The sequence below is a fragment of the Telopea speciosissima genome, chromosome 11 (genome assembly GCF_018873765.1).
Source record: "Telopea speciosissima isolate NSW1024214 ecotype Mountain lineage chromosome 11, Tspe_v1, whole genome shotgun sequence".
NCBI lineage: Eukaryota > Viridiplantae > Streptophyta > Magnoliopsida > Proteales > Proteaceae > Telopea > Telopea speciosissima.
The window spans coordinates 42945544-42973479 of record NC_057926.1 but is presented as its reverse complement, the minus strand read 5'-3'; the positions used below and the strand labels follow the sequence as shown (position 1 = coordinate 42973479).

The 27936-nt window shown below is 38.3% G+C and overlaps 1 protein-coding gene and 2 pseudogenes across 1 annotated transcript; 1 reads left to right on the top strand and 2 right to left on the bottom strand.

The window, feature by feature from the left end:
- Positions 1-6677: 6677 nt before the first annotated feature.
- On the top strand, positions 6678-10059 carry LOC122645928 (annotated as a pseudogene).
- Positions 10060-11572: 1513 nt separating this feature from the next.
- On the bottom strand, positions 11573-12707 carry LOC122645156 (cinnamoyl-CoA reductase 1-like). Its single transcript, XM_043838492.1, has 3 exons — positions 12694-12707; positions 12365-12557; positions 11573-11773 (listed from the first exon to the last, which is right to left on the bottom strand). Exons 1-3 carry the CDS (start codon positions 12705-12707, stop codon positions 11573-11575), a joined length of 408 nt encoding a protein of 135 aa, XP_043694427.1.
- A 3433-nt stretch (positions 12708-16140) lies between these two features.
- Positions 16141-18673, bottom strand: LOC122645155 (annotated as a pseudogene).
- Between the last annotated feature and the right edge of the window lie 9263 nt (positions 18674-27936).

Sequence of the window (27936 nt, the reverse complement as noted above, 5' to 3'; positions counted from 1 at the left end):
GGTTTAGAGGCTTCTCCATCTTGGATGGCGCCTTATTACGGAGCCGCATTCGGTCTGGGCTAGGGTCTTAAAGGCGAAGTACTTCCCCTCCACGTCTCTTTTTGACCCGGCCACTGCTGCCAAGCATGGGTCCTGGGTCTAGAATAGCCTTACTAAAATTCTTAAACAACTAAATCTTTCTCTCTGCAGATTATTGGGAATGGGGCTGATACCTATTTTTGGACAAACCGCTGGATCCCCTCAATCCCACATTTCTCTCTTAAACCTTCTAGTTCACAATGGATGTAGCCTGAAAAGGTTAAACTGTTCCTTAATAACTCCACATGGAACCTGGGGTTGTTGCAAGACACTGTACCCACCTTTGTCACTAATATTTGCTGCATCCCCGATTCTACTTCTGCTGACCGATGGTGGTGTACCTTATCTAAGGACGGTCGGTTTAGCACTAAAAAAGTGGCACATTATCTCTCTTGCTCTTCTTTCTTTGATTTTTCTTGTTCCTTATGGTGGAAATTCTTTTGGAAGCTTAATATTCATCCTAAATTTAAAGTTTTTTTCTGGCGTGTATTACATGCAGGGATTCCGGTTAAGGATTTTGTGTCGAAATGGAAACAGGTTGATCCCACTTGTGCTTTCTGTGGCACTTGTAATGAGACCATCTGGCACACCTTCCTCTCATGTGATTGGGTTAACATCTGGGCAGCTGGGCCACTTGGCTTGAGGACGGAATCTATTTCTCCCCCTCTATTGGTCATTTCTGCGTTGCGACTTTTCTTAGTCGCCGGCTGGATAAGAATTCCCGTGTTTGGTTTTTTTTTTCTGTTTTCATTATAACTTGTTATGTTGTCTGGTCTGTTTGAAACAATTTTATTTTTAACAATGTTATGCCTGATCCCCTTGCCACGGTGAGGAAAATTGAACTTTGGTTGTTGGAGCTTCGTATGTCTCCCCCTCATTTGAACTTGAATTTTGTAATATTTGCTGCTTCCTCTCCATCTATCCCTGAATATTATTTACCTACTTTAGATTTTCCTGTTTTGTTATGCACAGGGTTTGATCCCAGAGACATAGGAGATCTAGAGTACTCTGGCTGGGCTTTTTGTATTTTGCAACATGGCAAACCTTTTTGGTTGGCTGTAGGGACGTTTGAGTCTAGGCATCCCTTGGAACCAAAATTATTGAGCATCCTCTATGGTTTGGATCTTGCCACAAAGAGAGGAGTGAAGCTGAAAGAAGTTTGGTGTTTGGATCCGATGATAATTGGACTTCTTCCAACTCCATCCCGATCTCACTGGCCTTTGGAAGTCCTGGATCTTTTTTTGTCAATAGTGGATCATACTACTGGACTGTCTATATTACCGCGTCCCCATCCCCCTCTGCATCATTGGCTCAAATGTTCTTCTCCACTAACTTTACGGAATGATATGTGTGCACTTGTGGATACTCTTTTTTACGTAATAAATTTTCTTTAAAAAAAAAGTAAATAGTGTCTACAACAAAAAAAAATAATAAATAGTGACATAAAAAAGGTAAAGTATATAATAAGAACAAAGTTTTCCATCATCACCACAAGGTGAAGGTTCACCAACCCATCCTTGGGTTCACAAACCACAATAGAGTTTTAATATAAGTTTACAAATACCCTCGCTCAACCCACAGGGAATGAAATCCTATTCACCGTGGTTGAAGGGAAACTCAGTCCTAATAGGAACACTAATTGGCAAAAGAAAGCTAAATGTGCTTTCACTCAGCCTACTAAGTCATGGTCCACATACTGGTCCAAAATAATCATGAAAGCAATTTTATCATGACCTTTTGAAAAAAGAGCAAAAGAAATAAACCATTAAATAAAGTGTTCTTCATGTGGAAAACAAAGACATGGCTTTCGGTGCCAAGCAAATTAAGATGGGGGTGTTGACTTCGTCAAGATGGGACTCAAGCTGATCTTCATTCTCGAATGTGTTTTATCCCCAATCAATAATAGCCAGATGGTCAGGGTGTTGAATTGATCAAACAATTTAGCAATGACCATATAGGAGATGGCCAATGGTAAACGTGGAATATGAGTAACAGACATCTGAGTTATCAAGGATGAACTTCGTTTATAACACAATAGAGATAGGTCAACGGTAAAGGTTGCTCCATTGTGACCAAATTGTCACGGGTGCGAGTCTGGAAACAGCCTCTCTGTGAAAACAGGGGTAAGGCTACACACATTATGGTCCTCCCCAGGCCCCGCAATGATGGGAGCCTTGTGCATTGGGTGCACCCTTAGATAGGTCAACCCTCCCCCCCCTCCACCTTCTCTCCCCTCTTCCCTTTTGAGGGAATTTGGAGGGTGAATCAAACTCAATTGCGCAAAGTGGTTTTCAAAAGTTGTTCATATTCCAAACTCGTAAGCTCATTATGCAATAATGTCAAGTGGAGGACTTTGACGTTTTTTGTCACTTAATAGGGTTTTGGTTATTAACATTTAAGGGTATATTTATTGATAAATAATTTTATAACTAATTTTAAGTAATTAATTTTAGGGAAGTAGTTTTCTGTCCGAGAGTGTGGCCTATGCCAACATTCTCATGAGTCTATCTCTCTCCTCCTCAAAACAAGGGGCCAAAGGTGTCTTTTCATTTGGGGAGGAGAGAGATAGACTCATGGGAGTGCTGGCTTAGGCCAACACTCCCGGACAGAGAACTTTCTTCCTTAATTTTATTAGGGAAAAGGTTAGGAACGCCATCAGGATGCCCAACATGTGTCTTCCCTCTCCCCTCTATAATCGAGGATTCAATCCAACCTTCACCAGCACCCTTTAAATACCAGATCTCGTCGTCGAAAGAGTACCAATTACTCCCACTCAACAAGTTAAGCAGAGAGCCATAGCCATAATCATAACATATAGATGCTAAGAGTAAATCATGATAAAAACAGAAACCGATACACAACAATAGGCTAAGGCAGCATAAATCAGAGAGAAGAGCAAGTTGCAAAACCATCATGCAGTAAATCAATCACAGAAGGAAGGCCAACGAAGATAAGAACGAGCAACGGTAAGAAATCACAACCGTAATGAAGTCATCAAGCTCACCGTTGATAGGTTAAATAAAAGGCAAACCTCAGATGCACCATGCTCTTGGTCAGCTTGTAGCAAATATAATTGATTAGAAGAGAAGAAAACCAGTAGACGAAAGCATCAGTAATGATTCAGAGGAAACAAGGAAGAGATACCAAGACGGAGACCATAGATTTAGGCGATGGAACCGAGATTTCGGCTAAAAGAGAGGGAAAACCCTCCGGCCATAGTAAGCTCCGCTCATTAGGGTTTGTGAATATATCACACAGTCACACTCAACCTAGCTACGCAATTTCAAGTCTTGAAGAGTTAAAGACAAGTTTTTTCAAGACAGTAGACAGCAAACTGGTGTCGGTGTTTGCAAATTGATGCTAAAGAGTTTCCTTCACGGCTTTACTCTCTGCCTAAAATCAGGTTATGCTCAGGAAGAGAGAGCTTCTGGGCCTCCACGCATAACAGGCGATGGAGAGGGAGAAGGAAATGGATGAGTTATCAAGTCCACCACAGAAGTAAGTCAGTCTCATCAATTCAACCAAAAAAAAAAAAAAAGTCAGTCTCATCATCAGAGCAGTGAGCGCTCTAATCATTTCACTTCTTTTTTTGGTAAGAAAAAAAATCATTTCATGGAGATCTCTACCAAAGTTATTATCTATTAATAGAAAAAAGAAAAAGAAAACCCTTCATATATATCATATCATATTATTATTATTATATTATAAAAGTAGGAACTCAAAAGTCATGGCAAATCTTTTCATACCAAAAATGCCTTTCAACAATATCAATAAACTTGAAAAAATTGTCCTTCATTCTCTCCTAAAAAATAGCATTCATTAATCTTGAGTAGTTTATATTGAAATTTCCCTTGTTTTTAGGTAAGTATATTTAAATTATTTAAGAAGTTAAAAAAAAAGCTTTCCCATTCTTCCAAAAAAAAAAAAACATAGAAACTCGTGTATGTACATTACCATGCTTTGTACCAATCTTCATTTCCTAAGACTTTTCCATTATTAAAAAAAAAAAAAAAAAAAAACTTTCCCATTGTTTAAAAAAAAAATAAATTAGAAACTCGCTTCTATGTAAATTGCCATGCTTTATACCAATCTTATCTTCATTTCCTAAGATTTTTCCATTCTTCACAAAAAAAAAAAAAAAAAGGAAGAAAGGAGTCTATGTACATTGCCATGCTGTACATCTCACTTTCCAAAAAAATAGGGTTCATAAATTGAGAAAATAAAAGATTTTTTCCTTGTTTTTAGGTAAGTATATTTAAATTATAAAAAAAATAGAAACGTGTGTATTTAAATTGCCATGCTTTGTAGCAATCTTATGTTCATTTCCTAAGATTTTTTCATTCTTCAAAAAAAAGAAAAAAAAGAAACAAGTCTATGTACATTGCCTGTACATCTCGCTCTCCCAAAAATATAGGATTCATAAATTGAGAAAATAAAAGACTTTTCCCTTGTTTTTAGGTAAGTATAATTAAATTATTTAATAAGTTAAAAAAAAAAAAGACTTTTTTATTCTTCCAAAAAAAAAAACATAGAAACCCGTGTATATACATTGCCATGCTCTGTACCAATCTTATTTTCCTAAGACTTTTCCATTCTTAAAATAAAACATACAAACGACTCTGTTATCCACTCCCTCATTCTCTCCCAAAAAAATAGCCTTCAGTAGACTTTTCCATTCTTCAAAAAATAATAAAAATAGCAACGAGTTATATAGAAACATCTTCCTTTTGGAGTTTTATATTTGGTTATTGCTTCTTCAAAATTCTTGCATTCCAATTTTTTGGGCTTTCAAATTCAGTTACTAAAAGTGCAAGGTATCCTCCAAATTGAAGTCCTGTCATACTCCTTGGTACTTTCTTGCATTCCAATTTTTTGGGCTTTCAAATTCAGTTACTAAAAGTGCAAGGTATCCTCCAAATTGAAGTCCTGTCATACGACTTGGTACTTTTCTTTGCAACTTATTTAATTTCATGTGTTTCTTACCCAAAAAATAGAAATATGGAAACTAATTTTAGAGTTCGTAGCCTTTCATCCTTTTTGAAATTTTTATTCCCTTTTTTATGTAAGTTGTGAATTTAATATAAAATCTAATATCCATTCGAATTGCAACATTGTCTTAAAAATTTCTGTATATTTTAATTCTTTTTTTTTTTTTTTGAGTTATACTATGAAATCTTAGTTGTGATCAGAAATCTTGACTGGATAAATTAGTGTTAAAAAAAATTAAAACCAAGAGAGACAGGGAGACACAAAAGAGTAGGAGAGAGGGAAAGAGAGAGAGAGATCGTGAGAGGGGGACAGAGAGAGATAGAGACGGTGAGATGTATATCTAGAGAAAAAGAGGGTGAGGAATATTGTGTGAGACAAACAGAGAGAGAGTTACCAAGAGAGATAAGGACAAAAGAAAGATATCAAAAAAGAAGATATTTGAAACACTATATACTGATAGTTCAAATAAATTAATATAAAATCTAATATCCATTCGAATTGCAACATTGTTTTAAAATTTTCTGAATATTTCAAATTTTTTTTTTTGGGAGTTATACTATGAAATCTTGTTGTGACTGGTAAAACTCAGAATGATAATAAATAAAACGTAATATAATTGTTTTTAAAATTTTTGTATATCTTAATTTTTTTCCACAGGTTATAACCAACAAATTTCAGTTTGAACTATTACCAAAAAAAACCAACATATTTCAACTAAAGCAGTTATGATTATTTTATTATCACCTTCTTTTTTTGGGAAAAGTTATTTTATTATTACCAGTATTAACAGATATTAGTGTAAATTATCATGGAATAGTTTTTATTAATTGAATTTGTTTACTAAGAAATAATAGTAGAATGTGTGATTTTATCATTATCCGTTGCAAAATTATTTTATATGGTAGTTACGTGGACATTTAAAAAATAATTTAGTTTTATTGTCATATATATCTACTATATAGGGAGAGGTATAGAGAGAGAGAGAGAGAAAGAGTTATTTTCGGTTGCTAATTAATTGTTGGAGAGTAAGTTTAAAATATATATATATATATTTTTTTTTTGAGTTGTACTTTCCCAAAAGTTTAAATAATAGTTACGTGAGGAAAATAGAAAATAGGAAGAAGAGACGTCACTGTTTGAAGAGAAGGCTTGACTTTTTTCAGTTGCTAGTATCCGTTCGAGAATTAGTTTAGATGGTAGTTACGTGGACATTTAAAAAGTAATTTAGTTTTATTGTCATATATATCTGCTATACAAGTCTTTTTAATTTCTTTTTAAGTCTTTTTAAATTAAAACCAAGAGAGATAAGAAGACACGAAAGACTAGGAGAGACGGAGAGAGAGACATCATGAGAGAGTGGAAGAGGGAGAGAGACGGTGAGATATATATAGGGGGAGGAATATCAAGAGAGAGAAAGAGTTATTTTGGGTTGTTAATTATTCATTAGAGAGTTAAGTTTTAAATTATTTTTTTTGGACCAAAATAATTTGATCGCCAAACACGTAACAAATGCTTACATGTGCATTTGCACGTGCGTTTTTACTAGTATATATATATATATATATATATATATATATATATCTCCTAAGTTTTATCTGTCTATCTATCTATTATCTGGTAGCTCTCTAGCTAATGGAGTTCTGGTTCATATTTCTCTCCCTCTGCATCTGCTTTGTGCTCAAGTTGCTTCTCAATCTCATTCTACAAAAGACATACAACAAAAGAGGAGAACACAAACTCCCACTCCCACCTGGACCCTCTACCTTTCCCATAATAGGAAACTTGTTTTGGTTGCGTAAATCCTTCTCTGATCTTGAGTCAATCCTAAGAGAATTCCATGCTAAATACGGCCCAATTGTTAGTCTTCATATTGGTTCCCAAAGACTCATCTTCATAAGAACATATGCTCTTGCCCATGAAGCCCTCGTCAAGAATGGAGCTATCTTTGCTGCTCGACCTCCAGTCAACGATGTAGATCGCCTTATACATCGATTCAACAACAACTCATCCACATATGGCCCATTATGGAGGCTTCTCCGCCGCAACCTTACAACGGAGATGTTCCACCCTTCTCGTTTGAAGTCTTATTCTCATGCCCGAAAATGGGTTATGCAGGTATTGTTGATTTTTGTACTTTTCAAAGAGACTTTTGTTATTTATTTTATGGGTCAGCGTTGAGAGCATACGTATTGGTGTATATCATGGGGGTGGGATGGTCATTTCATCCCGTCAATGTGTTGGCGTGGAGGATACATTCCCTCCCAATGAACTTTTCTCCTTATTTTATATCTAATCAATTTGATGAATATCTCTTAAGGATTCACATCATAATAGTGCTAGTTGATGAGAGTGTCTTCCTGAACTAAGGAAAAATGTTTCCCGCGGGGGGACTGCACCACCCACCTTGGTTTTAGTGCATGGTATCGGATCGGGTATCGGTCACTTGTAAAATCGATATGAAATAGATACGGATGCAGATCTTCTACGACGCGGGCTGCTCCAACGATTGTGCTGCGTAGACACAGGGCCAAGAGTAATGACTGCCTTACCCCTGCCCGAGTGCCTTGCTCGGGTGGGGGTATTGCGGTCATTACACATAGCCTTGTGTTTGAGCAACACGGGGCCATTGGGGCAGCGCGCCGTAGAGGATTTAAATTGTACAGATACGGTATCGAAATGGTTTAATTGTATCGGAAAGACTTGCCCCTGATTTTCCTTAAAGAAATAGGATTTTTTACTATTTTACCCCTTGGCCATACTGTCAACTATGTTACCAATACGGTTGTGATTTGTGACTAGGAAAATCGAAACGTATCACTCGATACGGGCGATACGATACCGATACCTCAAACCATGCCACCCATACCCATACACAGGGAAATCGAGATCGTCTACTTTCGTCTGCCCGTACTATCATGTGCGCCCCAAACACAGCAGGGTGACAAAAAATACCACCTTACCCCTGCCCGAGTGCCTTGCCCAAGCGAGGGTAAGGCGGTATTTTCAACCCTGCTGTGTGTGGGGGGCACACGGCAATACCGGGCAGGCGGAAGTAGAGGATCCGGATCCTTCACAGGGGGCAAAATGACTGCCCTATTGTCCATGAACGACAGAAATGACAGCTTGTGTATGCTCCCATTGGGCCGAGGGAAAATTATCTGCTCCATTTCCTCAAGTGCCTCTAATAGTGGGGGGGGGGGTGAACCCCACACAGGTAGTGTGGTTGGGGAGGGGTAGGGTTGTCATTTCCACCCCCTCTCCTATTTGAGGAACTTGGGGAAATGGAGCTGCCAGAGAAATGGAGCCGATAATGATCTTGGGCCGATCACGCTAGGGCCACACTCCCCCACAGCAAACACTCTTCCATAAAAGAAATAGAAGTCAGGTGGGTGACCAACAACTGCCTAGCTCAGTTGGTGAGCCGTGGTGCGCTTCATGCCCATGCTCACCAGGAGGTCTCGATTTCGAGTCTCTTGGCTGGTATCTTATCCCCTCCCCGGTTCGATCTCCCCCCTCTATACATAATATATATAAAGCTCTCAATTCCAAAACCAAAAAAAAGAAGTCTGGTGGGTGACAGAACTGTTATTCACCATCCCTTATATGGTTCATTATTCAGTTTTGACCCGCTTTGAACCCTATTTTTTGTGTTTGGGTAAACTTTTAGATCTTTATAAAAAAAATAAACCTAATTGGTTTGGACCATAACGCACCAAACTGAACCAATTTGTTTTGGTTCGATTTCAATTTCGATTTTTGGTTTTGATACTAAATTGACATGTACCCTTATGACATAACAGGTACTAACCAAAAAGCTCAAAGCCGAATCAGAATCGGAGAGGCTGTTCCTGTGATGAAACACATCCATTATGCAATGTTCTACCTACTAGTGTTCATGTGCTTTGGTAAAAAACTTGAAGAGAAGGAAGTTAGAGAGATGAAAGCCGTCCAAAACACCCTATTTGGAAATCCAGTTAGATTCAATGTTCTCAATTTCTTCTTTCCTTGGTTGTCAAGGATTTTGTTCCGGAATCTGTGGAATGAACTCCAAGAGATCCTACTTAAACAACAAAATCTTTTCATCCCTCTCATCAGAGCTCGTGAAGAAAGACGAAACAACCCAAATTCAAATTCAAACCTAGAAGAGGAAGAGGAAGAGGAAGAAGATTTTGTGATCAACTCCTACGTTGATACATTGCTGGATCTGAAGCTCCCAGATGATGGAAGAAAGCTGAGTGAAACTGAAATGGTGAGTTTATGTTCAGAGTTTGTTACTGCAGGCACAGACACAACAGCCACTGCATTGCAGTGGTTATTGGCCAATTTAGTGAAGCACCAACATATACAGTCAAAGCTGGTTAAAGAAATTGAGGGAGTAGTGGGGGGGAAAGAGAGGAAATCAATGAGGAGGATTTGCAGAAGATGCCGTATCTAAAGGCGGTGGTGCTCGAGGGTCTGCGGCGACACTCGCCGGCGCATTTCTTGTTAAGACATGCAGTCACGGAGGATACAACATTGAGTGGTTATCTCATACCCAAGAATGCTACAACTGTGAATTTTTCAGCAGCAGAGATTGGTAGGGATCCATATGCTTGGGAGGATCCAATGGAGTTCAGGCCAGAGAGGTTTTTGATGATCAGTGATGGTGTTGATGAAGCAGGGGAAGAAGAAGTGATTGATATAATAACAGGGAAGAAAGAGATTAAAATGATACCATTTGGTGCAGGGAGAAGGATTTGCCCTGGTTTTGGTTTAGGAATGCTTCATATGGAGTATTTTCTGGCTAATTTGGTTAGGGAATTTGAATGGAAGGCTAGAGATGGAGATGATGATGATGATATTGATTTATCAGAGAAGATAAGCTTAACGGTTAATATGAAGAATCCACTTCATGCTCTTATCCTTTCAAGGAGAAGGTAGGTTTTATCATATTAATGCTTAATTAAATCTATATATATAATTAATTGTATGGTTTGCTGGACTGGTGGTTATAAGAATGGATTTGTTATTAAAATTTTGATATTTTTTTTTTTGGTAAAATTAAAATCTATACTTATGCAATATTTTCTCATTTGACCCAACCCTAGTCAACTATTATGCCAATTTAACGGTGATCATGACCTAATAGTTAAAGGGTCCACGTGGAATATGTCTTTTTTCTTATAAAAATAAAATAAAATAAAAACAAGTATGTCAATTTCTGTTTTCTAAATAATTTACGGAAAAGGTTCTCTAAACTGATCACAAAAAGGGTACACTCTGGCACCCCCCTCTCTGTCTCTGTCTCTTTGTCTCTCTCTCTCTCTCTCTTTCCTCGTCACATGAGATGAACACTCTACCTCCATATGTAGGGAATTGTTTTTGTTACTCTGCATTGGTGTGCCCTCCTATGGCGCTTGCTCAGAGAATCCTCTTCTTTCGATTAATTTCGTATTCATTAGCATAATTGCTAATCAATTGCTGATCGTCTTTTTAACTATAAACTGGTAGGTACAATAAGGTCAAGTAATGGCCTTGCCTTTGCCTTCTAGTCAAAATAAAACCATTGCCCTCTAAGGTAAGTAAGAATTTCCAGTTTTATAAATATTTACCAATATGTATAATACATCATATCGTATTATTCCCAATTAGACAATTATAAAAAACAAAATAATAAAAATAGTCCCTTTTGCTTTAGGCATTGAATAGGGATCTTTATCCCCTCAATTTTCCTGCTCCTCAATTTTCTCAATTCCATCTAATAGGGGGTGGAAATAACCACCCTATCCCCTGCCCAAACACACTGCCCGGAGTGGGGTCCACCTCCCTCTATTAGAGGGAATTGAAAAAATTGACGGGCAGGCAAATTGAAGTGATATTTTTCCATTGAATAGGACATGAGTTTGGGTTAGAGGGTGAAGGCTCTAAAACAATCAAACATGTCATTTATTTGCTTAATTTCACCAAGAAGGTGAACTAAGAAGTTAATTACCTTAATCTTTTTGGCCTCATCTTATTCCAAAAGTTATTTAAGGCAAGAATGAATTCTTTCATTTCACATATAAACTATATTAAATGATATTTCTAACTTTTAGAAAGACCAAGTAAATAACTTTTTCCCATATTAATATATACGAGAGGGTAGAACCACCGTGCTAACCCTCTCCGAGGTAAGTAGTGTGAAATTTCTATTTTTTGCTCTTACGTAAAAAATTTGCAACCTTACTTTTCTATATATAGAAAAGAAAAAAAAATCATTTGATAAATTCTCCTAATTTAATCATATGAAAGACAAGCACGCAATACAAAGGGGATTTTAATCATCTCCAATTCCTAAAAAATGTGAAATGCGGTAGTACTAGATGGAGATGTTGACACCTTGCAGCTCGGACATCCATCGGTGAACGTCAATGAGCTTGAACCATTGGATGTCCGAACTACTAGGTGTCGACATCTCTACATAGTAGGAATTGGAGAGGATTATTTTCCAGGAAGTGTTGGGTTAGCCACTTAGAGTTCCATACACTTAGCCTTGTACTGTGTTGAGGTAGGTTCTATGAGTCCCATTAACCATTTTGAGTATGTGAATAGCACTAGCATTGAGAGTGGGCTGAAGTGATGGACCTAAAACCACTGACGGAATCACAACCACCAGGTCCAGACCCTTATCTGTTGCCTCTTTCCATGCAGCCTTCTCTCCTACTGTCTTTGCGTAACAGTACCAGTTCTGCACACACAAGTGTATTTAAATTTCATCATTTTAGAACCCAGCGGGTCTTTCTCAGTATCTAAGGTTATTTTCAGTTAGGGCTGCAATAGAGTCAGGTTGGACCAGGCCTTTTAAGACCTTAGCCCAACCTTGAGTCCCCTTAGTTGGGCCAGGCCCGTCCCGGCCCTGACTCAGGGGTTTAAAATTTCAATCCTAACCTGCCTTCAAGGCCTGCCAAGACTGACGCTGATTGACCCTAATCATGAGGGAGAGGAATGGAGGTGAAGGGGATGGGCCAGGCCAGGCCAGGCCAAGCCGGGGAGAAGAAGAAGAAGAAATAACTGGAAGAGGAAGAAGAAGAACATAGGGCCAAGACGGATCGAGATCAGTCTATGACCTCAACCCTGGTCTGGCCCAGCCCAGACTCAGGCCGAGAAATTTGCAGCCATGACCCGCCCTTAGGGTTAGGGTATCTTAGCCCAGGCTCTGCTCGAGCTCAGGGCGGGTTTTGGTCAATAGGGCCAAACTTGCACCCCTATTTTCAATTATTGTAACATAGAATAGATATGACATACGAGGCTAATGATCCAAATATGATAACCAACCAACCTGAGTGTTCTTGCAAAACTCAAGGTCACTCCAGCATGTCTCATCCACAACTTCAAAGTCCCTGTTGGGGTTGGGGTTCATGTGAACTGCTCCAATTGAAGATGTCAAAACCAAGCGGCCAACCTTGGCTTCTACTGCAGCATTCACTACATTTATTGTTCCAGTCACTGCTGGATCGATCAAACACTTGTTCCTTGAATTTTAAATGAAACACAAACACACACAACATTAATCCTGTCAAAACATGGATGTATTAACCTAAAAGTAAGCAACTTAATCCTCATGAAGCGTTTGAAGGATGTTCATTTTGTCAGGAATTCAAATCTCACATCACGTCCGACATGGAGACTTATGGGTACTTGGGCACCCTATTCTTAAGGACTGACTTTTAATTATGAATTTTACCCAAATCCCCAACAAGTGGTATGAGAGACAAGATTATGGTAGAACCAGGGGGTGATATATATATATATATAACCTTGTCAAACCGAGAGAGAGAGAGAGAGAGAGAGAGAGAGGTTTGTGTACGGCAACATACTAGGTTGTTAGTTAGAGGACAAGCAGTACTGTGGAATACACCATGACATCCGATGCCTTCATGACATTGGGAAGGGTCTCATAATCAAGAACATCTGCCTTGAAGAGAATTAGTCGTTCTTTAGCCCCACTCATGAGCTCCTTTAAATAAGAATTCTTAGGGTCTTCTGCAAGAGGAAAATAAATATGGAGTGAGTAAAGAGGGGACAAAGTAGGAATAGTAGAAAGAGAAAGAGGGAAGTGAGAACGACTCTCACCTGGGCTTCTCACCGTTCCTCTAACAGTATAACCTTTCTCTAAGAGAAGCTTGACAAGCCATGAACCGATGAAGTATATAATGGAATGAATTGAAGAATCTTTGGAAAAGATCCCTTGCCTTCCCATGCCCTACCCTGTGATTGGTGTATGTCTCTAGTTATCTGAAAGGTACTGGCATGGTCAATCCTCTCCCTTATTTTTATTTACATATGTTGAATCTGACTCATATAAAGAGACCTTAATTGTTTCACCCAATAGGATCCAACCACTTGGCATGTGGTTCCTTTGGTAGATTATGGTTCCCACTTTACAAATAGTAAACTTGGGGAGCGGGATAGGGTATGTTAGTAAAAGCCTCCTTTCTCTCTCCTCCTTCTACACTTTTAACCTTTGAGATATTACAATTCTGAACCCCATTTTGGTGGATTTGAACAACAATATATAGGAAAAAGGATAGAAGAATTACCTCTTGAGATTTCACAGATGCAAAATCCTCTAGTTTATCCACACTTGCACCAAGTACTGCTGTAACCCCTCACCAATAGATGTTGATGGAGGAATAGGGAGAAAGGCTACAAGGGCACAGGCAGGCCTCTTTTCTTATTTGTAGTTCTTCTCCAAATCTGGGTTGGCCAAGTCTATTTGAATTTTTATTCTATGCAGTTACTGCACGGTGCAGTACTGCATCGTGAGGCGGCTATAGAGGCCATGTGCATCATGTGAGGCCCGCTATGCCACATGGCTTCTGTTGCGCTGCACGATGTAGTACTGCAAGTACCGTGCAGTTACAGGAGAGGATAACGATTTAGTCTATTTTCAGAAAGAGTGCTAGACATGCATACCATAGTTTCATTATTACGATTTGCTCTAGGACGACAATAAAATTTACAAAAAAAACTCCTCTGCCTGTTTCCCATAACAATGGAAGATGAATAGCAAGATTTGGTCTTGGAACAAATTAAGAGCTGTGTTCGATTAGGAATTGGTATCAAACCATTAAATTATTAGTTGATACTGGTTCCAAGGGTTACCATTAATTAAGTTGGACATTTCTAACCCTGGATCCAAAAAAGTGGAAGTTAATCCTGGAGAAAATTCAAACTCTATTTTCTCACTTTATATGGAAGCACTCATATTATGAAATAACACCAAAAAACTTGGCAAACAAATCCACAATATAAGAAACATGAGATATGCTATCCCTATTACATAAGGTAACTAACATGTATTTACCACCCAAAAAAAAAAAAAGGGTAGCTTACAAGTGAGTTACCCATGTTATATGCGAAAATAAAACTAAAAGACGATAAAAAGAGAGTCCTAATTCCCATTATTACAACTGATCTTGAATCTGCACATTAAAATCCACATATGACACAACCACAAAGCAACTTAAGTAAATTCTTGTGATTCAGTTTATGATGCCGTAGGCTGTGTTTGGTATGCATTCTCAGAATATTTAAAATGTGTTTTAGACCTGGAATCTATTCCGAGAATGCATATCAAACACAGCCTTAGTTTGTCAAAATACTTCAAAAGTCCCTTTGAAATTTTGCTTAAATCAGCCTGTTTTGAGGCTCCCATGGGCTGATATTATAAGACTTGTCGCTTATACTGCTCTAAGGATGAAAATATGTTTCTCTAGCAACCAACACTATTCCTAACCCTTCATATTTAATAACTTCTAATTGCAGCATAACTAAGCAAGTTTCAAATCATAGGTTTTTCAAATTTATAGAGTTGATGATAATATATGAGTAACAAAGAATAGTTTTGAAATCAGAGAAAGAGTAAGTGCGCATATTTTATATTCACTCAACATGCTATAGGAGTTTCTCGCAAGAGTAGCAAATGCCAAGACCATTATTAGCCATTATCATCAATACTTGAAAGCCTGTCAAGATACATGATAACAATAATTCTAATAGATTCCTATCAAAATATCTACATCTTAGGAGGAAAATGTAGTTCCAAATAAGAGATGACCTCGCTTTCACTTGAAGCAAATCCTTTATAGTGGCCAAGAGGCATTAGAAGAGAATCTAGCCTTAGAGATTTCAAATTGGAAAGTGTTTTTCTTTAAGATCCTTTGGATCCAGAGAGAGTGGCACTTTGTGGAGGAGTCTCCAACCTAATTTTAGGGCCATGCCTCCATTTTGAAGTTTTGCCTTCATAAGCCCCATAAAAAAAAGTTGGAATTGGATATAATTACTTGTCTAAAAGTGATTCAACCTTGATAAAAATTGGGCTCAAGTAAGGTTGAAATTGAGTCTTAAACAATTGCCAAATTGTTTAGACCCACATCGGGTGTGTGAGTGTGTGTGTGTGTTGTGTATATCTGCCATTCCACGGTCCTAAAAGTCGGTTAACCTTTTGGGATTGGTGTGTGGTTTGTGTGATTACACTTTCATCAAAAAAAAAAAAAAAAAAAAAAAAAACAATTGCCAAATTAATTACTATCATATGTGAATCGTGGTTTTAAAATGGTATCGAATCAAGCCTATTAGCCGATCCATACCGGTATTGGTCGTGGACTTGCCAGACCCTGATCGGTATCCATATCGATATCGATATCGTTTTTTAAAACCATGGTGTGATTATCCCTAGATCAGCCCACTTCCGCTGCATGATCTAGAATTTTCTTTTCTCCAGATTTTTATGAGCATTAAACGGTCAGGACAACATAATAAAATAAGAAAAAGATAATAAACTCAAAATCACCTTCTAATCAGGCAGAGTTGCTCTATTTGATGGATTCTTGCTTCAAGAAAATTTCCCATTGATTAAATGTAGTCCCCTTACAACATCATTCATGTTCATACGTTCTCTTGGCGATTCCATGGAGCATTGGACTGCAATTTCAATTATTGACGTTATGCAATCTTGCAATTGATTTATCCTATGACTACGACCTTCAATCCTATTGGTAGCAACCACTTCAATTTCTTCACTTTGTTCTTCCTTGGGTAAGAGTTTTGGATCTAAAACTTACATCGCGTGTACGGGTAAAGCTGCTTTTGCAAAATTATGGAGATTTAAGTTATCTGTAAACATCTGATCTGTTGGTCTTTTTCCAGTGAACATCTCCAATAAAAGGATCCCATAGCTAAACACATCCCCTTGTATAGTTGCCTTTCCACCCATTGCATATTCTGAAATTTAGAAGTTGTTAGTACAATAATTATAAGACGATTAGCATATATATTTTTTCACACAATAGAATTATGGTATGAGATGTGAAAACTGTGAACACTTTATTCAAAAGTAGCAAGTTACATTGTCATTTCTTCAATTTGGAAATCATGGTTCTTTTGATAATGTTAAAAAGTATCCAATCTAAATTCGATCTAATTAGATACCAAGGTCCAATGTGTTTATAGTATAATGAATTCCTAATAGAAATGAACATGAATGAAACCATAATAATAATTAAAAAAAAAAAAAACTAGAATAAGATCATGATCCACCCTAATTAAGATAGAAAAGTGTGTTTATATATTCAATCAACTATTAAGAACAATATCTGAATATCCAATACAAGTTGGATTGAATTATTCACCTAACAAACATGATCTTTAGATTTGGACCATTTTTCTAAATCATTATTTGGGTCATGTTTAACAGCCTACAAAACGATTTTAATTATAATAGATAGAAACAATGGAATACAAATTAAATGATATTGATAAGTGAAAATAAAATTGTATTGTTTATTTGTTACCTGGAGCAGCATAGCCAATAGATCCTTTTATCCTAATGGTACTAGTTTGAGTTTGGGATGAATTGTCATCAGGTTCTAAAAGCAGCTCGCCAAACCAAAATCACTGACATGTGCAGTCATATCTCTGTTAAGTAGAAAATTGATTGGCTTCAAGTCACAATGAACAATTGCCATAAAACTGTTACAATGAAGGTAATCCAAAGCAGAAGCCACATCAATTGCGATGTTTAATCTTTGAAGAAGGTTTAAATTCTTGAATGATTATGTTCCTCCACTGGTAGATGCAACCAATCATCTAGACTCCCATTGGGCATGAACTCATAAACAGGGGCTTTGAAATCATTGCCTTTTGAATCAATACTTGAACATGAAGTTAAAATCTTGACAAGATTTCGATGCCAAATGTTTCTTAATGCTTTGCATTCAGCCATAAAGCTCTTGTAGACTCTTGGATTTTGAAGGTTGAGTACCTTGATTGCAACAATAGTTTCATCTTGGTCGATGATCCCTTTGTATACAGAGCCAAAACTACCGGAACCTATGGAATTAGCTGAAGAAAATCCTCCAGTAGCTTGGAAGAGATCTCTGTAAGAAAGCCTTAAGAACCGTTCACCGATTAATGGTGTGGATGGCGGTTTACTTTTTGATCTTCTTCTCCAATAGAGAGTAAGAAAGGAAGATATCAATATAAAACCAAGAACCACACCAATTATCAGCAAACCCATTCTAAAAGCATTGGACTTTTCTCGTTTCGTAGATCCATGGTTTGTGCACGCAGGCAAATGTAACTCCACAATGCCACCACAAAGCTTATCATTTCCATTGAGCAAAATTGCACTATTCTTTCCAAAGATTCCTTTTGTTGGTACCTCCCCTTCAAGATTATTGAAGGATAAATTCAAACTCTGCAATGCTGAAAGTTTTTCTAGATCTTTTAGGATGTGCCCTGATAAGTTGTTGTGTGAGAGATCTAAATCTTGAAGCCCCTTCAAAAGGGTTAGAGTTTGAGGAATGATTCCTTCAAAGAAATTATCCCCCATATAAAGATGTTCCAAACTATTACAATCACCAATGGAAGAGGGGATTTCTCCAGACAATCTGTTTTTGGAGATATCTATTGTAGAAAGACTCTTCAAGTTACAGATTTCAATTGGTAGAGAACCGACCAGAGAATTAAAAGATAAGTTGAGAGATATTGATAAGGAGGAAATAAGGAAGAGTTGTTTAGGTATTGGGCCTTGGAGGCTATTATTATCAATGGTTAGGTGTTGTAACTATTGACAATTTCTAATGCTGGAAGGAATACTTCCATTCAAGCTGTTTTCTTCTAAATGGAGTTCATACAAAAGAGTTAGATTGCCTATGGAGGAAGGTATCTGTCCTGAAAGTCTATTTTTATTTAACAATAATCTATGAAGATTCTGTAGCTTTCCTACAATAGACGGAAAATTACCTTCGAAAAAGTTTCCCTCCAAGCCCAAATCGGTCAAGTTGAAGAGATTTTCAATCCCATCAGGAATGGTTCCAGATATTTGATTTTCTCCCAAACGAAAAATTGAGAGTTGTGTTGAGAGATTGGATTTAAAATTGGGAAGTTGACCCTTAAAACCATTGGTTCGTAGTTTCAAAATCTTTAGATTTGTACAATTCACCAAAGAGTTTACAAAATCTAAATCATCAGCTTCCCCTGTTCCAGATTGATTTCCACTATTACCAAACGATTGAAGGTTTTGAAGATTTCCTAAGTTGTTCGGGACAGTTCCAACAAAATTGTTTATACTGAGATCAATCATTTCGAGTGTTGAAATATTGGAGATGGAATTTGGAATTCTCCCTGAGAAAAGGTTTGCTCCAATTAGTAGTACTTTGAGATTTGGAAGAGTGAGGCCTATGTCTCGTGGAAGGATCCCATGCAGCTGGTTTATTGTAAGGATAATAACTCGAAGAGATGAAAGATTGTATAGTGAGAGAGGGACCATACCCGATAACTTGTTTAGACCAAGTGCTAGACTGTGTAAGTTTGTTAGCTGACCAAAGGATTCTGGGATGCTCCCCTGCAGTCCATTTTTTTGTAAAACGATAGATTAGATTGAAGAAATGTTCCCAAATGAAGATGGTATTTCTCCTGTAAAACCATTAGAAAGGATGGAAATTTCCTCTAGCTTTGACAGAGATGCAAATAATTCAACCGGAATCTTCCCGACAAGATTGTTATTGGCGAAGTAAATTCTTCTTAGACGAGTGCAGTTGGCCAAGCTGATAGGAAGTTCTCCTTGAAGAGGGTTGTTTTCAAAAGCAATGAACTGTAGTCGAAACAGATTTCCGATCTCTTGGGGGATTTTTCCATGGAAGCTATTGTTTCCCACGTCGAGGGAATGAAGAAAAGTGAGATTGCCTATGGAAGGAGATATGTTACCTCCTGATGAGGCATAAAACACCCCACCAATCAGAGGCTACCACGTGGCCGACCTGACCTCAGTCCGAGAACCGAACTGAGCTTAGCAGGAAACAGGGCCGACCCGATCTTCGATAGGTCACCTGACAGAGCCGATCTCACACAAGTTAACCGGGGGCTGAGGCCGAGCTCTGAGCCAAGCTCACACGGGTCAGCCATAAACTCCTGGCCGAGCTGACTGCCGAGACCAACCTCTCGGGCAGACCTCCCAGGCCGAGGTGACTGCCAAGGCCGACCGACCAGGCCGACCTCCTAAGCCGACCTCCTAGGCCGAGCCCTCCTCCACGGAAGCTACCATAGCGCCCCACCGGGGATCTCGGGGCCACGTCAGCGCATCCCGAGAATCACGGGATAAGAATCGAGTCACGATCCCAGCGCAATACGAAGTCACACTCTACATGGACTCTTACCTTAATAAGAGCCCGACCCCGAAAATAGCTCTCCACTCCGCTCTACACGAGAGAGCCTTCCGAAAGAAGGACTCTTACCATACTAGGACTCTCCCAACCGTCTCATCTCATCCTCACTCTATAAATACCCAGGTATGGAGCACCATTCCTCATCTTGCTTTTCATTACGCAGTTACGCTGTTGCTTTGGTGATCTAACTTGAGCATCGGAGAGTCCTAGACCGGAGCCACACCGGCTCTCTTGTGCTCATCACTTGGTCCTTGCAGGCTCATCCGTGAACGAACCAAGCGTCGGAGATTTCCACACGCAACACCTCCCAAGCCCTTCCCTTGTATATCCAAGTTGATAACCCGTTGTCGATGACGATGACCACATGTGATCCCAAACTAGTTGCAAAAATGGATGGAATCATTCCAAGAACTTAGTGCTCCATACAGATCATCGTAAATTTGTTTCTTCAACTCCAACAAAGCAAATTGATCTGTCTCATTGTTGCCTACTACGATCATCATCAGAGAGCTGCTCCCAAAGAGGAGGAGAATATTGAAAACTAGAAGAAGCTGAAACAGTGCAGCCATCATCATCAGAATCAAATTTTGGGATGCAAATGCAGAAACTATGCAATTAAGATAGCTACTATGTGTTATTGTCTTTGCTGAGAGAAGTATCATATATTTAAAGAACCAAAAGAAGCTTAATTGACCTTAAAACCAAGTCTTTCATCTCTTATTACTTATTAGACCATTAGTTAGTTAGTTACGGTTTAATTAGGATAGCTTAGAATCGGAACGATCCGGATAAACCTGATCTTAACCCTATATAGTTTTCAAATAGAATCGGCCTGATCGAGCTGAATTGGTTAGAATCAATCAGAATCGGCATCGGCCTCAGTATCGGCCACGACAGATTTGTATCTGAATCAGATCAGCCAGACTGATTCTTCTTTACTCAATCAACGAAAAGGATCAGATGTGGTCTATTGCTTCTTTTGGGGAAAATGGTGTGGCTTAAATTTGTCTCGCACTAATCGACACGTAAAAAATAGAAATGTGTAAATAAGACACACGGAAAAGTAACGGATGCAAAGACTCAAGATTTACGTAGTTCGACACGGTGACCTACGTTCACGGATTAATCACACGGAACTCACTTCAATAATACAAGGAAAATTACAACACACCCCTAACCCACAACACTGTATATAGGACCCACTCAACAAGAAATCTCACACTCTTGGTATCATCCTCACAGTCTCATCAAAAGAAACAATTAAAGAGAGTAATATAATTCACTATACCCAATGAGATATCCCGTTCTTGGTTTCTGTTATTTCTCAACTCTTCTCGATTTCTTTGAATTCCAATTTGCCGATGCAAAAGACTAGGGAGAGAGAGAGAGTTGCATTCAAATTGCATTGAATGCAATCTGTAGCCACCTAACCTAATGTCCAGGTGATTTATTATTTCGATAATTTATTTTGACTCTTGATGCAGACAGTATTTCTATCACAAATGATCCCTTAGATTGGATCGTTGAAGAAAGGCAGGACCAGTGGAACCCAATAAGAAAGGTGTAGTAGGACTAATATGTCTTTTTAATTATTAAAAAGAAAACAAAAGTATGGACAATGGTGGGTTTGGAAATCTACCAAACATTACTTTACTTTTAAAATGTTAAAAAGAAAAATTAGTGGTTGATGAAAGATGTTGGAAATCGCCACTCTTTTGAGTTAAAAATGGTTGGAAATATAGAACCCGTGCAATTTGCGGTAGAAATTATTAATATTGTCTACAAGGACTCATTTTGTTTGTCTTCCTTCTCTCTTTCCTTTTAATTTCTAAGGTTGTTGAATGGTTTTTCCTCTTCCCTTTTTGAAGCATTATTCCTTTTTGTTTTTGTTTTTTTGTGTTTTTTTGTTTTGTTAATCTGAACTAACTCCAGGACAGTTTTTTTACCCTAACATAAAAGAGAATAAACACCCATAAAATAAACTGTTTCAAAAATAAAAAAAATTGGACCGATTTTCTCTTCAGCCGTGGTGAATGGGTTCCCATTCAATGCGGCGTGGGAGAGAGTGGGAATAAGCATCAAGAGAGTATTTTGGGAAGATACTAAAACTTAAGAGGGGTTTGTAAACCCTAGGATGGTGGCTTGACCATTCACCGGGTGGTGGAGGAAAACTTAGTCCAAGTAGAGGGAGGATCCATTAGTCTACATGTTTAATTATGATCATTGACACCTTAAGTTTACATGTTTCAACTATAAACATAATTGTAATTGCTCCATTATCTAATTTAGATGTTTTAATCTTAAAAAAAATAAACAACTTGTCTTCACTTGGATTAAAAAGAAAACCAAGACATTCTAGCATATTAGGTGGGGATTCAGGCCAGAGTCTAGAGACTCAAGAAAAACACAAATTTTCCAGTCATCAACAAGATGAGAGTCAAAATTTAAGATCAATAATACTGATTTCACTAAGATGTCAAAAAGTAAATAGTGTCTACAAAAAAAAAAATAATAATAATAAATAGTGACATAAAAAAGGTAAAGTAAATAATAAGAACAAAGTTTTCCATCATCACCGCAAGGTGAAGGTTCACCAACCCATTCTTGGGTTCACAAACCCCTATAGATAGGGTTTTAATATAAGTTCACAAATACCCTTGTGACACCTTCTCTCGCCTATCCTTTAACCCATGGTGAATGAAATCCCATTCACCATGGTTGAAGGGAAACTCGGTCCTTATAAGAACACTAATCGGCAAAAGAAAGCTAAATGTGTTTTCACTCAGCCTACGAAGTCATGGTCCACATAGAATAGCCAAAGTAGTGCACCACTGGTCCAAAATAATCATGAAAGCAATTTTATCATGATCTTTTGAAAAAAAGAGCAAAAGAAATAAACCATTAAATAAAATGTTCTTCATGTGGAAAACAAAGACACAGCTTTCGGTGGCAAACAAATTAAGATGGGGGTGTTGAATTCATCATGATGGGACTCAAGCTGTTCTTCATTCTTGAATGTGTTTTAGCCCCAATCAATAATAACCAGATGCCCAGGGTGTTGAATTGATCGAAAAATTTAGCAATGACCATATAGGAGATGGCCAATGGTAAAAGTGGAGTATGGTGAATCAAAACTCAATTGAGCAAAGTGGTTTTCAAAAGTTGTAATTCATATTCCAAACCCGTAAGCTCATTATGCAATAATGTCAAGTGGAGGACTTTGACGTAATTATTTTTGTCACTTAATAGGGTTTTCGTTATTAACATTTAGGGGTATATTTATTGATAAATAATTTTATAACTAATTAAAAGTGAAATTTTTAAGTAATTAATTTTATTAGGGAAAAAGTTGGGAACGCCGCCAGGGTGTCCAACATGTGTCTTCTTTAGCTCTCCCCTCCCCTTTGGAAAAGACCCCTTGCCCTCTCATGCCCCGCCCTGTGATTGGTATATGCCTCTAGCTAACTGAAAGGTACTGGCATGGTCAACCCTCTCCCTTATTTTTATTTATATATGTTGAATCTGACTCATATAAGGAAACCTTAATTGTTTTACCCAATAGGATCTAACCACTTAGCATGTGACCCCTTTAGCAGATTAAGGTTTCCACTGTATAAATAGTGAACCTGAGGACGGGGATAGGGTATGCTAGTAAAAACCTCCTGTCTCTCTCCTCCTCCTACACTTTATCTTTGAGAGATTACAATTTTGAACCCCATTTTGGTAGATTTGAACAACAACAGGAAAAAAGATAGAAGAATTTCCTCTTGAGACTTCACAGATTCAAAATCCTCTAGTTTATCCACACTTGCCCCAAGTATTGCTGTAATCCCTCACCAATAGATGTTGGTGGAGGAATAGGGAGAAAGGCTACAAGGGCACAAGCAGGCCCCTTTTCTTATTTGTAGTTCTTCCCCAAATCTGGGTTGGCCAAGTCTATTTCTAGAAAGAGTGCTGGACATGCATAACATATATAGTTTCATTATTACGATTTGCTCTAGGATGACAATAAAATTTACAAAAACAACTCCTCTGCCTGTTTCCCATAACAATGGAAGATGATGTTTCCGAAAATCACAAGATAAAAACGAGCCATCCATCTTTACATTCTTTTTAATGGATTTAAACTGTCTGTTCTCACTCAGAGTTCGGGGATGCACAATAAAGTCTAGAGTACTAGTACACATGCATGGACATACACAGGATGTGTGCCAATACAAAAAGAGGACCTATCCAATGGTCGAATTGGACATATGTATCATCTGTCCACGTGACAGAATACATACCTTGTGATATTTGAAAAATAACAGACCTTTGCTAGCTACCATAATAATTTATTCGCCTTTCACTTAATGTGGTTGCACAAACGACAACAAAAGGAAATCGAAAAAATTATTGTGTATTCAATATAAGGATCGTAGGTTCAAAGAATTTAACTTGTCAACAGTTCAATTTGGATCTATCAAACACTCCTGCATGAGTTGTACGCTGAAGCAGAAAAGATTACTCACAAAAGAAGAGAATGCTCTCTCTCTCTGTCTCTCTCTGTCTCTCTGTCTCTCTCTCTCAAATCACAGAATGAGAGTTGTGATCGATTAGGAATTGGTATCAAACCATTAAATTATTAGTTGAAACTGGTTCCAAGGGTTAGCATTAATTTAGTTGGATATTTCTAACCCTGGATCCAAAAAAGTGGAAGTTAACCCTGGAGAAAATTCAAGCTCTATTTTCTCCCTTTCTATTCATGTGAAAGATAATGATTTTCATTATGATAACAACAATCAAGAGCTCATATATGGAAGCACTCATATTATGAAATAACACACCAAAAAACTTGACAAACAAATCCACAATATAAGAAACATGAGATATGCTATCCCTATTACATAAGGTAACTAACATGTATTTACCAACAAAAAAAAAAAATAGGGTAGCTTACAAGTGAGTTACCCATATTATATGCGAAAATAAAACTAAAAGACGATAAAAAGATCAATAACATCTAAGTGACGAGGTTGAAGTAGAGGCATGGCTAGTCTGTATAACTGTTTTCCATCAAACAAAATTGGTCTCGGTCTTTTTTGTATCACTCCCCCAGCTTCTCTTCAATTTTCATGTTTTTGGCTTGTTGCAATCCTTGTTAAAGAGCCCTAATTCCCATTATTACAACTGATCTTGAACCTGCACATTAAAATACACATATTACACAACCACAAAGCAACTCAAGTAAATTCTTGTGATTCAGTTTATGATGCCTTAGGCTGTGTTTAGTATACATTCTCGGAATATTTAAAATGTGTTTTAGACCCGGAATCTATTCCGAGAATGCATTTCAAACACAGCCTTAGTTTGTCAAAATACTTCAAAAGTCCCTTCGAAGTTTAGCTTAAATCAGCCTGTTTTGAGGCTCCCATGGGCTGATATTATAAGATCTGTTGCTTATAATGTTCTAAGGATGAAAAATATATTTCACTAGCAACAAACACTATTCCTAACCCTCTATACTTAATAACATCTAATTGCAGCATAACTAAGCATGTTTCAAATCTTAGATTTTTTAAATTTATAGAGTTGAGATGATATATGAGTAACAAAGAATACTTTTGAAATCAAAGAAAGAGTAAGAGAGCATATTTTTATGTTCACTCAACATGCTATAGGAATTTCTAGCAAGAGTAGCAAATGCCAAGACCATGATTAGCCATTATCATCATACTTGAAAGCCTGTCAAGATACATCATAACAATAATTCTAACAGATTCCTATCAAAATATCCAAATCTTAGGGGGAATATGAAGTTCCAAATAAAAGATGACCTCGCTTTCACATGAAGCAAATCCTTTATAGCGGCCAAGAGGCATTAGAATAGAATCTAGCCTTAGAATCTAGTGATAAGTCCGGGCCGGGGCGCTTCAATGTGGGGTCTGCGGAGGATTTTGCCACCATGATTGATACTGCCAAGCTCATTCTGCTGCACTCTATAGGCTCCAAGTTCACCTGGTCCAACCATTGCAGATTGGGTAACATCCAAGCCACCTTGGATCGCAGTTTCTGTAATGAAAGTTGGAATCAAATCTTTAGCGGGAGCGTGCAGCAGGTTCTAGTTCACGGCTCCTCGGACCACTCTCCCCTGCTTATTTTCTGCGAGATTGTGCCTCGCCCCATCAATGTTCCATACCGCATGCAACAGTTCTGGACAGAACATGAAGACTTCTGTAAGGTGGTTGATCGATCATGGGCTGAAGCTATTTAGGGCTCTCCAATTTTTGTGGTACACTACAAACTTAAGAGGCTCAAAGGCCATCTTAGGGATTGGGCTAAAAAGGCTTTCCCCCATATAGACTTTGAAGTTAGTCGCACCAAGCAATGCTTGGATTTTGTGTAGAGCTTGATTGAGGCTGAAGGGTTCTCTGAAGATCTATTTGATAGAGAGATGCAAGCTCGAGGAGACTATGAGAAAGCCATTGAGCTGCAAGGAAAGCTATGGAAGGAAAAAGCTAGAGATAAATGGGTTAAATATGGAGATAAATGCACCAAGTATTTCCACCAATCAGTTAAGATGCGGCAGGCTAGGAGTCTCATTAGAGAGATTGTCAGGGATGATGGTACTGTCATCACAGATACAAAGCAAATTGGAGATCACTTGGTGATGCGCTTTGAAATTTTTTTCAAAAGAGGGGACTATACCAAAAATGGAGATTTAATGTCTGTTATCCCTGCCCCGATTTCTCAAGAAAATAATGCAATGCTCACAAGAGTCCCATCTCAAGTGGAAATAAAGTCTGCAGTGTTTGATCTGGACCCCTCTAGTGCCCCTGGCCCGGACGCATTTCTAGGAACCTTTTTCAGAGTTTGTTGGCATATTGTTGGCAGAGATATCTGTCGTGGCATTCAAAGCTTTTTCAGAGAAGGCATTGTGACTAAGGGAGTTAATTGCAATTTTCTTTGCATTATTTCCAAGGTAGAAAATGCCACCAAGGTTGGTCAGTTCCGCCACCTCTGTTTGGGAAATTTTTTCTTCAAAATCATTCCCAATATTATGGCTACCAGAATGTCTTCCATCTTACACAAAGTGATCTCTACAGAGTAGGGTGCCTTTCAAAAAGGGAAGGTTATTTTTGAAAATATAGGGGTTGCCTCTAAATTGACTAACATGATGAAGGTGAAATGCAGGGGTTGAGGAATTGTCTTAAAACTAGACATCCAAAAAGATTTTGATACTCTTGAATGGGAATTTTTATTTGATGTGATGCTTGCTTTTGGTTTCTCACAGACTTGGGTGCATTGGGTTCACCAAATTCTTGAATCGACCCGGATCTCTATAATGGTCAATGGTGGACCGGTGGGTTTCTTTGGGATGGAGAGGGGCCTTCGCCAAGGGGATCCCCTATCCCCCTTGCTCTTCATCCTCTCTGAAGAAGTTCTATGCAGGGGTCTTAGTGATGTGCGTAACAGGGGGTGGATCAAAGCCCTCAATGGTCCTCGGCTGGTAAACACTCCTTCCCACTTTCTTTATGCTGATGATCTGTTCATCTTCATGAAAGCAGAGATACGTGACCTCAAGCGAGTTAAAAGGTTTCTGGAAGCCTATGGAGTTGCTTCAGGCCAGAGAATTAATTACTCTAAAAGCAAGATTTTTTTGGGTCATGTCACGGTAAGTAGAAGACAAAGGATCGTTGCCACCCTTAATATCTCGGCTTGTAATTTTCCCACTAGATATTTGGGAGTCGCTTTGATGAAGGGCAGAGTCAAGAATGATGCTATTCAACCTCTCATTGACAAGTTCAAGCAAAGGCTGAATTCTTGGAAGGGTCACCTCCTTTCTATGGCTGGCCGTATCGAACTGGTTAGATCTGTGATGAGTAGCATTCCTGTCCACAATTTTTCCATTCATCTCTGGCCTGTAGCTGCAATGAAAATTATGGAGAGGTGGGTCCGTAATTTCATTTGGACGGGGGAAGCTGACATGCATAAAGCCATCACAGTCAAATGGGATCTTTTGTGCAAGCCCAAAACAGAGGGGGGAATCGGTGTTCGCAGGCTGCGTGATCTAAATTTGGCTTTAATCTCTAAGCTAGCTTGGACTATCAAGGCGGATGACACCCCCTTTGCTGCCTTTTTGAGATGCAGATTCATGAAGCAAGATGGGAATTTAAAAAATTCGATTGGGTCTTCCACCATC